Source organism: Myotis myotis, unplaced genomic scaffold (genome assembly GCF_014108235.1).
Source record: "Myotis myotis isolate mMyoMyo1 unplaced genomic scaffold, mMyoMyo1.p scaffold_m19_p_11, whole genome shotgun sequence".
Lineage (NCBI taxonomy): Eukaryota > Metazoa > Chordata > Mammalia > Chiroptera > Vespertilionidae > Myotis > Myotis myotis.
The window spans coordinates 16,114,105-16,130,057 of NW_023416315.1; the positions used below are offsets into that span (position 1 = coordinate 16,114,105).

Genomic DNA, 15,953 nt, shown 5'->3' on the forward strand with positions numbered 1-15,953 from the left:
CAATTAGCATATTCCCTCCTTATTGGCTGTGTTTTAAAGGATTTAAAATCCTTTTAGGCGGGGAATTCTCTGGGTGGGTCAGATCCTGGGCAAGCCTGGAAGGGCAAGTTCGGAATGTGGTCTAAGTGAAAGGGAAAGTCAGTTGGGAAATGATTTATAGGTCAGTTTCCCAGGGGAGAGGATATCAATTCGATTATTTCATCAGACCTAACACCATTCACGTTGGGATCCCAGTCAATCCATGTTACAGTGTTTAGGTGGTTATTTGAGACATATGTTTAGAGAAATACTCTGATATGCTTTGACTTGTTTTTGTTTTCGTTTTAAAATATATCTTTATTGATTTCAGAGAGGAAGGAAGAGGGAAAGAGAGATAGAAACTTCAGTGATGAGAGAGAATCATTGATTGGTTGCCTCCTGCACATCCCTTACTGGGGATCAAGCCTGCAGCCCAGGCATGTGCCCTTGACCGGAATCAAACCTGGGACCCTTCAGTCCACAGGCTAGGGCTGCTTTGACTTGTTGAACATATCAAAAATTGAAGGCTAAAAGAGCTAGGTTTTCCAGTAAATACTTCAATTTAAGAATTGCTTGTTGTAGGGGAGGGGTCTTGGAGGGCTGGGTGAAAGGGTGAAGGGATTAAGAAGTACAAATTAATAGTCACAGAGATGTGGAGTACAGCATGGGTAATAGTCAGTGATACTGTGGTGACTGTGTGTGGTGCCAGGTATGGGGAGTGGGAGCATCACTTTGTAGGTATGTGATGGTCTGGCCAGTGTGCTATAAAGCTGAAACTAATAAAAATAGTGTTGAATGTAAACTCTAAGTGGAAAAAAAAAAAATGAATTGCTTATTGTCTAAGTAATGTACTATGAGCTTAAATTTCTTCAAAGCTTAAACTGTTTTGAATATTTGTCATCTCTATTTACAAGTTCATGCCATAGTTCATTTTATCTAAAAATCAGAAGTTTACTTAGCTTTCCATCGTATTCAAAATATTGTATCATGGAATCAAGAAATCATACTTTTCTTTTAGTGTTGATTGAAAAATTCAAAAGAGATTATATTGATGAAGTGAAGTCATACAGATTTTCTCTAATTGTATATGATGACATTTTTGTGTAATGCTAGACATAAAAACTAAATGTAAATGGCTACTATATACTAAGCGCTATGCTAAATGGTTTACAACCACTGTCCAATTTTTAAAATGGCACTGAGGAAACAGTCTTAGAGGTTATTTCATTTGTCTTGTTTTGTTTAAAGTGTTCCAGTCACTAAGTGGCAGAACCTTGATCTGCCCAGATCTTCTGTCTATAAAGCCCTGCCTTTTATTAAAAAATCTCATCACCATTTACTGTCATAGCAATTATCTGGTTATGCAAAGCAAAAATTATCTATTTAATAATTTCAAAAGTTTATTTTCAAATAAATCCTAAAATTGCAGATAATGCAAATTTAGCAACTATTTATACTGCATGTATAATTTCTTTATATTAACATTCCTTTTCTCGGTTACAGTGAGTTGTAATTTGCACTAGTAATGTTTAACTATCTCAAAATTCTTTGGAAAGTAGAGTCTATAAATATGCAAGTTAATGTTAGGCCAATATTTACATTAATTAATGATTATCTAGCAAATACAACAAAAAATAAAAATAGAAGCAGGCTTCTGGATTCAGAACTTGGTGGAAATTTTTTTTTTTTTTTCATTCCAAAACTCCTAGGATCTAAGGAGTTTATTTAAATATATATATATATATTTAAATGTATATATATATATTTATTTAAATGTATATATATATATATTTCCTATAAATGCTTGTAATGATATTTTGTTTAAAGAAATCATATAAAAATATAGCTATTTTTTACAAAAGTTTTATTGATGTATAACTTACATGCCATAAAATTCACTTAAGTATACAATTTAATAATTCTTACTAAATCTCATTCAGAATATTTCCATCATCCCCAAAAGAAATTTCTTGCTCATTTGTAGTCACTCCTTATTCCCATCCCCACCACTAGGCAGCCACTAATCTACCTTTTGTTTCTGTAAGTTTTGCCTTTTCTATACACTTCATATAAATGGAATCATACAATATGTGTCCTTTTGTGTCTGGCTTCTTTGCTTTAACATGTTTCTGAGTTTCACTCATGTTATAGTATGTGTGAATGCTTCATTCCTTTTTATTGCTGAGTAGAATCTTATTTTATAGAGTTATCATATTTTATCTATTCACAATTAATGGACATTTGGATTGTTTCTACTTTTTGGCTATTATGAATAATGCAGGTATAAACATTCATGTACACACCTTTGTATGGACATATGTTTTCATTTCTTTTGGGTAGATAACTAGGAGTGGAATTACCAGGTCATAACTGCCAAACTGTTTTCCAAAGTGGCTGCTTCACTTTACATTCCCACGAGCAGTGTATGAGGATTTTAGTTTCTCCATGTCCTTGCCAACACTTGTTATTGTCTGTCTTTTTTTATTATAGCCATTCTAGGGTGTGTGAAGTGGTATCCTTTTGTGGTTTAATTGCATAACTGTTTCTTTTAGTTGTTTTTTACTTTGAGTATTACAATTTTAGTTTGAATTTACTGTAGTTTTGAAATCCTGTAAGGCTTAATCTGGCATGAATTTCTTTGCCATGCTAAGTATTGATTTCCCAGGAGATTCTAACTCTGTCCTCTGGGGTCTGAGAAAGTCTTTGAATTGTTGTGATTTAACATTTAGGTCTTTTCAGGTAAAATCAAAAGGGAAAGAAATTATTTACTTGTCACAAAAACAATAATCAATCCTAGTCATTTGACATGTTACTGATCATTTCCTGCTTTAGCTTACATTGTCGGGTTTGTTTGTTTTCTAATATATTTTATTGGTTTCAGAGAGAGGAAGGGAGAGGGAGAGAGAGAAACATCAATGATGAGAGAGAATCATCCAGTGGCTGCCTCCTGCACGCCCCCTACTGGGGATTGAGCCTGCAATGACTGGGAATCAAACTGTGACCTCCTGGTCCACGAGTCACTCAACCTCTGAGACACAATGGCCAGGCACAGTTGGGTTTTTTTTTTGTCTTGTTCTTAATCTATTATAATTAATTATTATTCCAGTCTCCTGAAAGTGTGATGATAATTGATGAAGTAACTGATCATGTAATTCCCCTTCCCCCTTCTGGTATAGCCAAGAAAATAATCTCCCTCTCTTTCTCTTTCTCTCTCTCTCTCCATATCCTATCTAATAAAAGAGAAACATGGTAATTAGTGTATGACTGCTACCCTTTCCATTGGCTAATCAGGGAGATATGCAAATTAACTGCCAGCCAAGATGGCGGCTGGCAGCCAGGCAGCTGGAAGCGAACATGAGGCTTGCTTGCTTCAGTGATGGAGGACTCCAACGTTCCCTGCCTGACTTGCCGGCCTCTGAGCTTGCAGTTTGAAACATTGTAACAAATATAGAAGCTAAAGAAAACCCCAGAAACCTGCTTTCAGCTGGCCTGGGATCTCAGAGCTGGAGTTATACATTGTTTCGATTATAAAACCCAAACAAACCAGATACCTGCTTTCAGCAGCAGAGGCCTCAGAGCTGGAGCCAGAGCTAAAGCTGGCCCAGAATAAAAAAGAAAAAAAGAAAAAAAGGAGCAGTTGGGAGCTTCAGTCACCTACCAACCTGAAAACAGCCCTCAGCCCCTCACCCAGACTGGCCAGGCACCCCAGTGGGGACCCCCACCCTGAAGGGTGTGTGACCTGCTGCAAACAGCCATCATCCCCTCACCCAGGCTGGCCAGGCACCCCAGTGGGGACCCCCACCCTGAAGGGTGTGTAACCAACTGCAAACAGCCATCATCCCCTCACCCAGGCTGGCCAGGCACCCCAGTGGGGACCCCCACCCTGATCCAGGACACCCTTCAGGGCAAACCAGCCAGCCCCACCCATGCACCAGTCCTCTATCCTATATAGTAAAAGGGTAATATGCCTCCCAGCACCAGGATCAGTGGAGCCGCGAGGTCTCCCAGCACTGGGATCAGCGGAGCCAAGAGGCCTCCCAGCACCGGGATCAGCGTGACAGGGGGCAACGCCCAAACCCCCTGATAGCCCTGCGGCTCTGTGTGTGACAGGGGCTGGGCCACAACCTCCCTATCCGCCCTGCTCTGTTCATGACAAGGGAAGGCGCCCCAACCTCCTGAGGCGACCCTGCTCTGTGGATGATAGAGGGCGGCGCCCCAACCCCCTGATCCGCCCTGCTCTGTGTGTGACAGGGGGCGGTGCCCCAACTCCCCTTTTGGCCCTACTCTGTGAGTGACAGGGGGGAGCTCCCCAACCCCATGATGGGCCCTGCTCTGTGCGTGACAGGGGGGAGCTCCCCAACCCCCTGATCGACCCTGCTCTGTGCGTGACAGGGGGTGGTGCCGCAACCTCCCTATCGACCCTGCCTTGAGTGTGACAGGGGGTGGTGCCCCAACCCCCCAATAGACCCTACCCTGAGCGTGACTGAGGGTGGCATCGCAACCTCCCGATCCGCCCTGCTCTGTGCATGACAGGGGGCGGCGCCCCAACTCCCCAATTAGCCCTGCTCTGAGCCCGACCAGGGGCTGCACCTAGGGATTGGGCCTGCCCTCTGCCACCCGGGAGCAGGCCTAAGCCAGCAGGTCGTTATCTTCTGAGGGGTCCCAGACTGCGAGAGGGCACAGGCCGGGCTGAGGGACCCCCCCTTCCCCCACAAGTGTACAAATTTTTGTGCACTGGGCCTCTAGTTTATATATATAAAAAGAGCCAGGGTCCATAACATCCTAAATGACTGAAGGGACGACTGAACTCCAGGCTGCGTGCGCAGCAGGCTCAGGTGGGCGGGGACTGGCGATCGGGTTGAACTGCTGACCTTTCGGAGAGAAAGAGAAGCGGGGCTGATCAGCCTCTGCCGTGGCTGCTGACGAGGCCCAGAGAGAGAAGCAGGGTCTGATCCGCAGCCTCTGTGGCAGCTGCTGATCAGCCTTTGCCTCTTTCTCTGGGCCTCGCCAGCAGCTGCACCTCATTGTCTCTCTCCAAGAGGTCAGCAGTTCAGCCCCCTTGCCAGCAGCCTGGGGTAGCTGCTGATCAGCCCCGCCTCTCTGATCAGGCCTGGAGACACTGACTGGCATAGAAACTGACCAATCAGAGCCAAATCTGGGTGAACTGTGAGGAGCCAATGGCTGCCTAGGAGGCGGAGCTTTTGATGCTGACTTGCATAGAAACAGACCAGTCAGAACCAAATCTGGGTGAACTGCAAGTAGCCAATGGCTGCCTAGGAAGAGGAGCTTTTGACGCTGACTGGCATAGAAACCAAGCAGTCAGAACCAAATCTGGGTGAACTGCGAAGGCAGAACCTAAGGTGGGGGCTGAGGAGGGGTTTTAAGGGCAACAGCTGTTTGGTGTAAGGTGTAAGAAAGCGGTTTAATTTTTTAATGACTGGTTTGGCAGTATAGTGCATATGGCTGGCTATCAGTCCAGATATAGGGATTCTGTATTTTTGTCTGCCAAGCGCATCCCCTCCTGCTGAAAAAGCCCCCCCCCCCCATTTAAGCAGTCCTATCCTATATAATCTATCTATACTAATAAAAGGGTAATATGCTAATTAGACCAGGTCAACAGGCCATATTCCGGATGTCTGTCTTCTTTCCAGACAAAGCCATGGTGGTGGGGGCTGAGGCAGAGGCAGTTAGGGGTGATCAGGCCAGCAGGGGAGGGCAATTGGGGGCAAGATCAGGCCTGCAGGGGAGGGCTGTTGGAGGCAACCAGGCTGGCAGGGGAGGGCAGTTGGGTGTGAGATTAGGCAGGCAGAAGAGGGCAGTTGGGGGCGGATCAGGCTGGCAGGGGAGGGCAGTTGGGGGCAAGATCAGGACGGCAGAGGAGGGCAGTTAGGGCAATCAGGCAGGCAGAGGCAGTAGGGGTGATCAGTCCATCATTTTCGATTGGGCCATAAAAGGCATAGTAAAGTAAATGTTTATATATTAAATATTTATTGTTGAAAGTATTACAGATGTCCCCTCTTTTTCCCCCCATTGGCCCCAGGCCTTCACCACCCTATTGTCTGTGTCCATAAGTAATGCATATATGCATTTAATCTCTTTCCGCCCTCCCTCCCTCCCTCTTTTGGAGATTTTTTTCTTAAGTTTGATATGTAAAATGTGACCAGCACTATTAGTGGTAAAATGAAGTTAAAGTAAAGTTTATATTTGGTCTTTTACTGTTTTGATTATTTTAAAAAATAATTTATTGATTTTAGAGAGGGGGGAACGGGAAGAGGGGAGAGAGAGGGAAAGAGAGAGAAACATTGATTTGTTGTTCCACTTATTTATGCATTCATCGGTTGCTTCTTGTATGTGCCCTGATCAGAGATCAAACCCACAACTTTGGCATATAGGGACGATGCTTTAAGCTACCTGTCCAGGCTTTGTATTTCGATTATTTAGAAGCTTAAATAATGAACTCTTCATTTTTTAAAAAACTAAATTATTTAAGTAATAAATAACTTTCTGAAAGCTATTTTAAATAGTTTAATACCTATTTTGACTGTTTAAAAAATGATTTCCACTCTAATTGTTGAAATAACAGTTATTGAAAACTCCAAATAATTATTGAGTAATGTTAAATGTTATGGGTTTGGCTGTAAGAGCGTTAACACCTGGGAATTAATGTTATAGGTTTGTTAAATAGAACTTTTGTATACTGTGGATAATTTTTTGACCATCTGATCGATTGAAATAGTAAGGCAAATTTGAATTATTTCACATGATTAATAAAAGAAACTAATGATTTTTTTTTCCTCATTAGCAAGGTCTTCACAATTTATGAAACAAGGTTAGGTTAAGTAGAAAAGATGACTTCTTGGGAAAGGCTCCTAATCGGCAGTACCTTTATTAATAAATGTCCTGAGAACATACAGCCATGTACCAGCAAGTTGGAAAATAAACAAACTTCGTAAATTATGCAGAGTAGTATTGGTTTGCCTTAACAGCAATGTTCTCATTAAAGTTTGGACTTAGGAAAAAACACCAGTGTATTCTGCTTCTCCTTTTCACTACACATAAATGGTGCCAACAGCACACAGCCAAGACCTGGTAAAGAAAGACAAACCGTGGCTGTATTGGGCCTCTCAGCAGCAGAATTTCTAGAAACTTCTCTATAGAGTCTGTTGTTAATTTTAATCCCCACTATTAGCCATCTGTTTCTCTCATTTATCTAACATTTAGAATGGTGAGAGAATCTGATTGACTCTCTTGAGTCAGCTATCTAGCTTTGGATCATTGTGAGAGGGAGGGACATGTTCACGATCAAATATAGTAGAGACATGGTCCTTGGTAGTCCCCTCAGAATAAAGCAGGGCCTTTATGCTTAGTAGTTTATTTTACTTAAGTGTAAATGAGAGATAGGTATTGAATCACCTAGATACTTGCTTTTCAATCTTAAAGATTAAAGATAGGGCTTTGGGCATTTTGGGGGGTTATTGTGGGATCCCTAAAATCACACTTTATCTAATGTTTTACTAGCTCTGAGAATCTTTTTAATCTCTCTTGTTTTAAAAAAAATTTAAATTAATTTTTAAGAGAGAGAGGAAGAGGAGAGAGAGAGAGAGAGAGAGAGAGAGAGAGAGAGAGAGAGAGAGAGAGAAAGAGAAAGAAATATCAGTTGCCTCCTGCACATGCCTAGATTGGGGATCAAACCCTGAACCTGAATATGGGCCCTGACCAGAAATCGAACCTGCCACCCTTCAGCATATGGCACAATGCTCCAACCAACTGAGTCACACTGGCCAGGTCTCTTTTTAACCTCTTCATTAAAGGGGAACAGAAGAGAAGAATCAAGTGAGACAGTGATGGCTGCTGCTTTCTCTTTTATGGTTGCTGGTGATGGCCCTCTCTCATTGGCTTCTTTCAGAACTTGAAGTTCTCTCAGTTCCACCACGAAGCTGTTTGCCAGGCTCTTTTCCTTTCATTCCCTCCCTTTCCTGTGTTAACCAACTGAATTCCTTCCATTGCCATCTGCTGCAAGAGTCCCATACAGAATGCTGTTCTTTTCTTGAGCACTTGGTATTTACCATTTTGGTTCTTTAACTCATTTTCCCCCTTAATATCCTAGGATGTAGGTAGCTATCTGCTCTTTTATAAGACTAGTTTCTCACACTTTTGTTATTTAGATATAACTTCTTAGCTGAAAATTTCTATTTTATAACTCATAGGAAAAACCTTATTTATTTTCATAATGGGACTTAATTAAATTGATTTTGAGCAGTGGCAGTTGGTTTCCTAACAACTTGCCCCCTCTATGAGAAAATGTATTCAAAAGCACTTAGCTCAGTGCCTAACACTTGATGCTACTCAGATAATATTAGCTTCCATTTTATCTTGATATTTGTAAATGATGTTTTTTTTTAATCATAATGTAAAAGTAATACATGTCTATCATAGGAAAAGTAAATGTAGGTAAGCATAGTCAAATCACATTGTTACCCTATTGGTAACATTGTGAATTTTTCCACCCCAAATTAGGATCATATTGTATTTAGTTTTTTTATTGCCCTATTTTTGTGTAACATACCAAAAGTACTTTCTCACATCACTAAACATCCCTTTAAAACATAAATTTTTAATGAGTATAATATTCTATTGTATAAGAATGCCATAATTTATTTATTAAACCCTCTGCTTACATATAGCATTCATGTATTAAGTGGCAGGGTGTGTGTGTATGTGTGTATTTAAGTCTTCCTGTCTTGTCCTGGGCTTTTGAGAGACATGGTGGTAAAAGGAAAAATATAAACATAACTCAGCTGACTGCTTCTAATACCAATTCAGATATGTCTGTTCTTCCTGGTGTCCCTAATCTAACAATCTAGTTAGCTCTGTATTCTGAGTCCCTGAGTCATTGTTCTTACCTTCCCTATTGTCCCCTATCCCCCAAACTCTCTAGCTTCCATATCTCAGCTAATGGCTTTGCCTACTATTTAAATAAGATCAAGAGTATTTGACACAATTGTGTTTAACTACCTGACCACCTCAAAATATTTCAATATTTTTAGCTTTCCTAACTTTACCTTCTTTCTTGAAATGCTTTCCTTGTTTAGCTATTACTATAGTATATTGTTCCAGTTTTTTTCCTACCTCTCTGACTAATTTTTCTAAGTCTTCTTACCCGACTTTAATACTTCTTTCCAGTTAAATATTTATTTCTCTTAATAGTTTGTTCTTGATTTCATTAAGCTATTCTATTTCCCTAGATTATCAGGTTGTCCACATAACATCCAAGTACCTAGTTTATGCCGCCAAGTTCCAAATTTTGTACCTTCTTAACTTTCTAGAATTCTAGCCATAATTTCTAGCTGTTGTGTAGTTCCAACAGCCCTTTCTAAACCTGTTTTTATTCTCTGCTGTAGTTAATGATATTAGTGCAGCCCCAGATACTTAAGCCAAAAATTGTCATTTTTATCTTTTTCCCATGCCCCCATATCTAGTAAGATACTGTTCTTTTTCAGACCACCTCTCACTAATGTATAGTATAACTAGAGGCCTGGTGCATGAATTCATGCACGGAAGGGTCCGGCCAGCCTACCCCGATGGGGGCCGATCAGGGCTGGGCTGGCCCCGCCCCAATCAGGGTGGGGGAGCTGATCGGGACCCCAGTTGGGCCGGTTGGCCACCACAGTGCATGTCATAGCGACCGGTCGTTCTGGCATATTGGTCGCTTGGCTCTTATATATATAGATAATGCTTATTTTATTCTGCTTTGAATTATAACTAACTCTCTTTGGATTTGAAACTTCTTAAAGGCAGATTCTATCATAACCATCTCTCCGTTGAATTAAAGAATATTCTTCAAGGCTTTTTTCTAAACTTGAGTCAGTGTTTTACTATATCATTAACTAGCTTTCCTTAAGCAATAGGAACTTGGTCATGATTCATGATTTGATTATATGTATGTGGCCTTGTAATACACTATTCTTAGGGTTAATGCAGGAAAGGGCGTGATTTTAGTTGATGCATAACCTGACAGAATATATGGGAAGATTTTAAATGGATTTAGCTATTATTATTTAGTATTTGCAGATGAGACCTATTTTTTTCTTTCAATTTCATTTTGTATTGGTTTCAAATATTCAGCATAGTGGTTATATAATCATATACTCTTACATAGTATTCCCTTTGATATTTCCAGTACCCCAACTGATACCATACATACTTATCACAATAGTATTGACTATATACCCTGTGCTTTATTTACGTCCCTGTGACTGTTTTATAACTACCAATTTGTGCTTTTTTAAAAAATATATATTTTTTTTTATTGATTTCAGAGAGGAAGGGAGAAGGAGAGAGACATAGAAACATCAATGATGAGAGAGAATCATTGATTGGCTGCCTCCTGCACGCCCCCTACTGGGGATCAAGCCCACAACCCGGGCATGTGCCCTTGATCAGAATCGAACCTGGGACCCTTCAGTCACCAGGCGGACACTTATCCACTGAGCCAGACTGGCTATGGCTGTGCTTTTAGAAAATATATGTATTTTTATTGATTTCAAAGAGGAAGGCAGAAGGAAAGGAATAAAAATATCAGTGATGAGAGAGACTCATCGATGGGCTGCCTCCTGCATGCCTATTCCTGGGGGATCAAGCCCCAAACCTGGGCATGTGCCCTGATAGGAATCAAACCTTAACTTCCTGATTCATAGGTTGACCCGCAACCACTGAGCCACACCGGCTGGGCTGTGACATTAATTAATAAAATTTAGACTTCAGATATGCAATTCTGTAATACATCATCTATATATTGTATTGTGTGTTCAGTTTCAATTTGAAGCACCAATTTGTGCTTCTTAATCCCTTTACCTCTTTTATTTAGTCACACAACTCCTCTCCCCTCTTGTTCTTTGTGTCTATGAGTCTATTTCAATTTTTTTTTTGCTCTTTAGATTCCACATGTAAGTGAAATCATATGACATTTGCCTTTTTCTGACTGACTTACTAGTATTTTACTATCCATCCTGTCTCAAATGGTATGATTTCATTCCTTTTTTATGGGTGAGTAATGAATGTTCCATTGTATGTATGTACCACAGCTTTTTTTTATCCACTTGTCTATTGATGGGCACTTGGATTGCTTCCAGATCTTAGCTGTCCTATATAATAAAGAGCTAATATGCAAATAGTTGTCATGCCCTCGCACCCTCACACTGGGGCTGGGGGACCTGAAGCCGTGCTCTATGCCCTGACGCTGGGCTGGGGGACCTGAGGCTGCACCCCTCCTCTCCTCGCCTGGCAGGGCTTGCACGAGGACCTGAGGCTGCGCCCCTGCCTGGTGCCAGGCCGGGGGACCTGAGGCTGTGCCCCCACCCGGCGCTGAGCCAGGGGACATGAGGCTGCGCTCCAGGGGGCTTCACGGGGTGGGGCCGGCTGGATCTGGGTCTTACGCGATTTCAAGGTGCACATGGGTTGGTGGGGACTTGACTCTGGGTCCCGCGGTGCACCCCAGACTCTGACAGGAGGGAGATTTTCATATACATTTTACTAATTTTCTTTTATCTCTGACACTTCTGTTATAGAGAAAGGGCAAATAGCAATATTAAAATATTTCCTCTAATTCCCTTTTAATGTGCACAAATTTCGTGCACCAGGCCATTAGTTGTAAATAATGCTGCAAGGAACATAGGGGTGCATATATTCTTTTGAATTAGTATTTTGGGTTTCTTTGGATAATCCCCAGAAGTGGGTTCACTGGGTCTTAAGGCAATTTCATTAAAAATTTTTTTTTAGGAAACTCCACTCTGTTTTTCAGTATGTACTTCCATAAACAGTATGCTAGGGTTCCCTTTTCTCCATATCCTCGCCAATACTTGTTATTTGTTGATTTATTGATGATAGCCTATTCTGACAGGTGTGAGATGGTATTTCATTGTGGTTTTGCATCTCTGATAATTAGTGATATCAAGCAACTTTTCATATGTCTATTGACCATTTGTATGTCTTCCTTGAAGAAGTGTCTATTCAGGTCTTCTGCCCACTTTTTTAATTGGATTATTTCTGGGGCTTTTTTTTAATGAGTTCTTAATGTATTTTTAATATTAGCCCTTACTGGATTATTATTTTCAAATATCTTCTTCCATTTAATGGGTTGCTTTTTCATTTTGATTATGGTTCTCCTTGCTGTGCAAAAGCTTTGCAATTTGCTATAACCCCATTTGTTTATTTTTGCTTTTGTTGCCTTTGCTTAAGATATTTCCAAAATATATATTGTTCTACGATTGATGTCAAAGAGTTTAGTGCCTATGTTTTCTTCTAGAAGTTTTATGGTTTCATAGCTTATATTTAAGTCTTTAATTCATTTTGAGTTTATTCTTGTCTGTAGTGTAAGAAGGTGGTCTAGTTTTTTTGTTTTGTTTTTTTCATGTATCTGTCTAGTTTTCACAACACCATTTATTGAGTAGACTGTCTTGACCCTATTGTATGTTCTTGTTCTTTGTAATAGTTTAATTGACCTTATAGGCCTAGGTTTATTTTGGGCTCTGTTTTGTCCCATTGACCTATATGTCTTTTCTTTATGTCAGTACCACGTTCTTTTGATTACTATGACCTTAAGTATAGTTTAATATTAGGTAGTGTGATACATTCCATTTTGTTCTTCTTTTTCAAGCTATCTGATGCTATTTGGGGTCTTTTGTGCTTCCATACACATTTTTGAATTATTTGTTTCAGATCTGTGAAATACGCCATTGATATTTTGATAGGAATTGTGTTGAATCTAGATTTATTTGGGTAGTATGCACATTTTAATGATGTTAATTCTATGAGCACAGTATATGTTCTGTTGACTATTATCTTATTTAATTCGTTCTCAAGTCTCATAATTTCCTGAGTATAGATATTTTACACCCTTGGTTAAGTTTATTCCTAGGTATTTTTTAAAAATGTAATTGTAAATGAGATTGTTTTCTTAGTTTCCCTTTCTAGTTCACTATTGGTGAATAAAAGTGCAATCAATTTTTGAATGTTAATTTTGTATCCTGCTACTGTACTGAATTCATTTGTCAGTTCTAGTAGTTATTTGCTGGAATCTTTAGTGTTCTCTATATATAGTATCATGTCATCTGCAAATAATGACAGTTTTACTTCTTCCTTTCCAATTCGGATGCCTTTTATTTCATATTGTCTGAGTGCTGTGACTAGGACTTCCAGTTGAATAAGAGTGGTGAAAGTGGGCATCCCTATCTTGTTCCTGATCTTAAGTGATATGCTTGTAGTTTTTGCCCATCAAGTATGATATTGGCAATGGGTTTGTCATGTATGGCCTTTATTATGTGGAGGTATGTTCCCACTTTGCTGACAGTTTTCATCATAGATGGGTGCTGGATTTTGTCAAACGCTTTTTCTGTATCTGTTGATAGGATCATATGATTGTTATCCTTTATTGTGTTAATGTGGTGTAACAAGTTAATTGATTTGCACAACTGGCATCCCAGGAATCGTGATGTATCATCTTTTTAATGTAATGCTGGATTTCGTTTGCTAGTATTTTGTTGAGGATTTTTGTGTCTCTGCCTATAATTTTCTTATTTTATAGTGAGTTTATCTGGTTTTTAAATTAGAATGATGCTGGCCTTGTACAATGAGCTTGGTAGTCTTCCCTCCTCTTGGATTGTTTAGCTAGTTTGAGAAGGATATGTTAGTTCATCTTTGAATATTTGATAAAATTCACCTGTGAAGCTATCCGACCCAGGACTTTTGTTTATTGTGAGTGTTTTTTGTTTGTTTGTTTTTTGTTTTTTGTTTTTTTTTAAAATATATTTTATTGATTTTTTACAGAGAGGAAGGGAGGGAGATAGAGAGTTAGAAACATCGATGAGAGAGAAACATCGATCAGCTGCCTCCTGCACATTTCCCACTGGGGAAGTGCCCGCAACCCAGGTACATGCCCTTGACCGGAATCGAACCTGGGACCCTTCAGTCCGCAGGCCGACGCTCTATCCACTGAGCCAAACCGGTTTCGGCGTGAGTGTTTTTATTACTGCTTTAATTTCATTAATTGTATTAATGTTTAGATTTTCTGATTCTTTTTGATTCAGTTTTGGAAGATTGTATGTTTCTAGGAAGAGAGTATGCATTTCTAACAAGTTCCCAGGTGATGCTGAAACTGCTGGTCCAGAAACCATACTTTGAGAACCACTGTAGTACAGTATTGATCACAGAAGTCTGAGACAGAACTGAAGCTAACCTGTGCCGAATGACTGCTGAGTTGCTTGTAATGCAAGCAGAGTTATATCCATAGGATGGGTACCCACAATGGTCATTTAATGTAGTGTTGTTTTTTATTTATTTTCATAGATTGGAGCATATGATCAACAAATATGGGAAAAATCTGTTGAACAAAGAGAAATCAAGGTAATGTGTTTATTTCATTTTGTATATTCTGAAACAAAGTTCTTTAGATTGATTATTAACCATATTTTATATAATATCTTTCCATATACTTTTAAGGTATAAATTAATATTATTCTATCCAAACTTTTAAATGAAGACCGTAAACTCTTTTATGATAGCTTAGTTCTGTCTTACCTCTGATTTTCTTTTCTTTTTAGCATATTTCTATTCTTTTAAATTTTAATTTTAATAATTATTTTTTTGTCAGCTCTTTTCCCCTTTCACTTGTCACCTTATACTTCTAGTTTGCTTTTCTTCCCTTTTGATGCTGTCATTGCTCTATACAGTTTATTAAACTGGTAAGTGTTTCAGGACTTTTCCCACCTGAGTGATCCTGCGCAAATGCTGCTCTTTTTAATAGAGAACTGCTTTTTTTGTGCTACTAACAGAATGACTTGGACGCAAACAGAGCTGCTGAAAATTTGGTCATTTTAAAAAAGAATTTAGGAAAATAAAGCATTAATTAAAATGTTTTTGTAGTAGGTAGTTCCTTCTTGAACATGTAATCACTTAGGCTGATGAGATTCTCAGGCTACCTTGCTAGCATGAAAACTTTTTTAACTAAATTTATTGTTTCTCAGCAGTCACTCCTTTTTTGTGATAAGATTTATATTTTTCATTTGCATAGGTAATACTAATCAGTGTGGTCCTGCACGAGCTAAATTTAATCTGGGCCCAGAGAATGTTACTTGAGTTGCTTGACATTTTCTATTTTGTACGTAAAGGCTTACATGAGATTGAAAACCAATGTCTCTCATTAACTTAAAAATCTATCCAAACAGTCTGTGTTTAGACAACTTGCACATCTGTAATAAAGTGCAAGATTCTTTACCTTTAGTTAATTTTAATTTGTAAGCTATTTTCATGAGGAATTAATAGTTAACAAAAATTCAGTAAGTACCTGCTATGTGTTAAACATAGGGTTAAATTATAGGAACAAAATAATGACATAGATTATAATTTTGTAGATGAAATGCATAATTACAGATGATACTAATCCAGTTAAGAGAAAGATGTGTAGGTCTCTTTTGGGGAGCTCAGGGGGAAGCAGCTCTGTGAAGGTTAGGAAAGATTTCACAAAGGTGGTGACTCATGAGCTAAGTTTGAGAGATCTTAGGGAGAATGAGGAAATCATTCCAGACAAGGTGAAGAGCATATGAAAATATACATAAAGGAATGAAGGAGCATGACTCTTGAAGGAGCTTGATTGGTAATAGGTTGGGTGGAAGAGGAAGATTAGGGTAGTTAGAAGTAAAACTAGAAATGAAAATGGAAGTCACATCACACTGCCTTACAAGAGTCTAGAAAAAATCTGGAAAACAATTATGGAAAACATTGAAGGATTTTAAGTAGAAAAGTTTCCTCGATTAAATTTATATTTTAACAACTTTGCTAAGTGTGATGGCAAATACTAGAAGAGAAGCAGATAAAGAATTCTGTTTTAGAAATATCCAGATGATACATTGGTGAAAGATTTGGGAGTCCTCACTATGTAA

The 15,953-nt window shown here is 39.3% G+C and overlaps 1 protein-coding gene across 8 annotated transcripts in view; it reads left to right on the forward strand.

Annotated features, from left to right (window-relative positions):
- The window catches only part of PHTF2 (putative homeodomain transcription factor 2), a 97,886-nt gene that overhangs the window by 29,126 nt on the left and 52,807 nt on the right, over positions 1-15,953 (forward strand). For 7 of the 8 annotated variants that reach the window (XM_036327658.1, XM_036327657.1, XM_036327659.1 and 4 more), the window contains one exon: positions 14,362-14,418. The exons of the other annotated variant lie outside the window; for it this stretch is intronic. In XM_036327658.1, the coding sequence (XP_036183551.1) occupies positions 14,362-14,418 (57 nt within the window). The remainder of the gene's footprint in view (positions 1-14,361; positions 14,419-15,953) is intronic. 8 annotated transcript variants of the gene reach the window in all.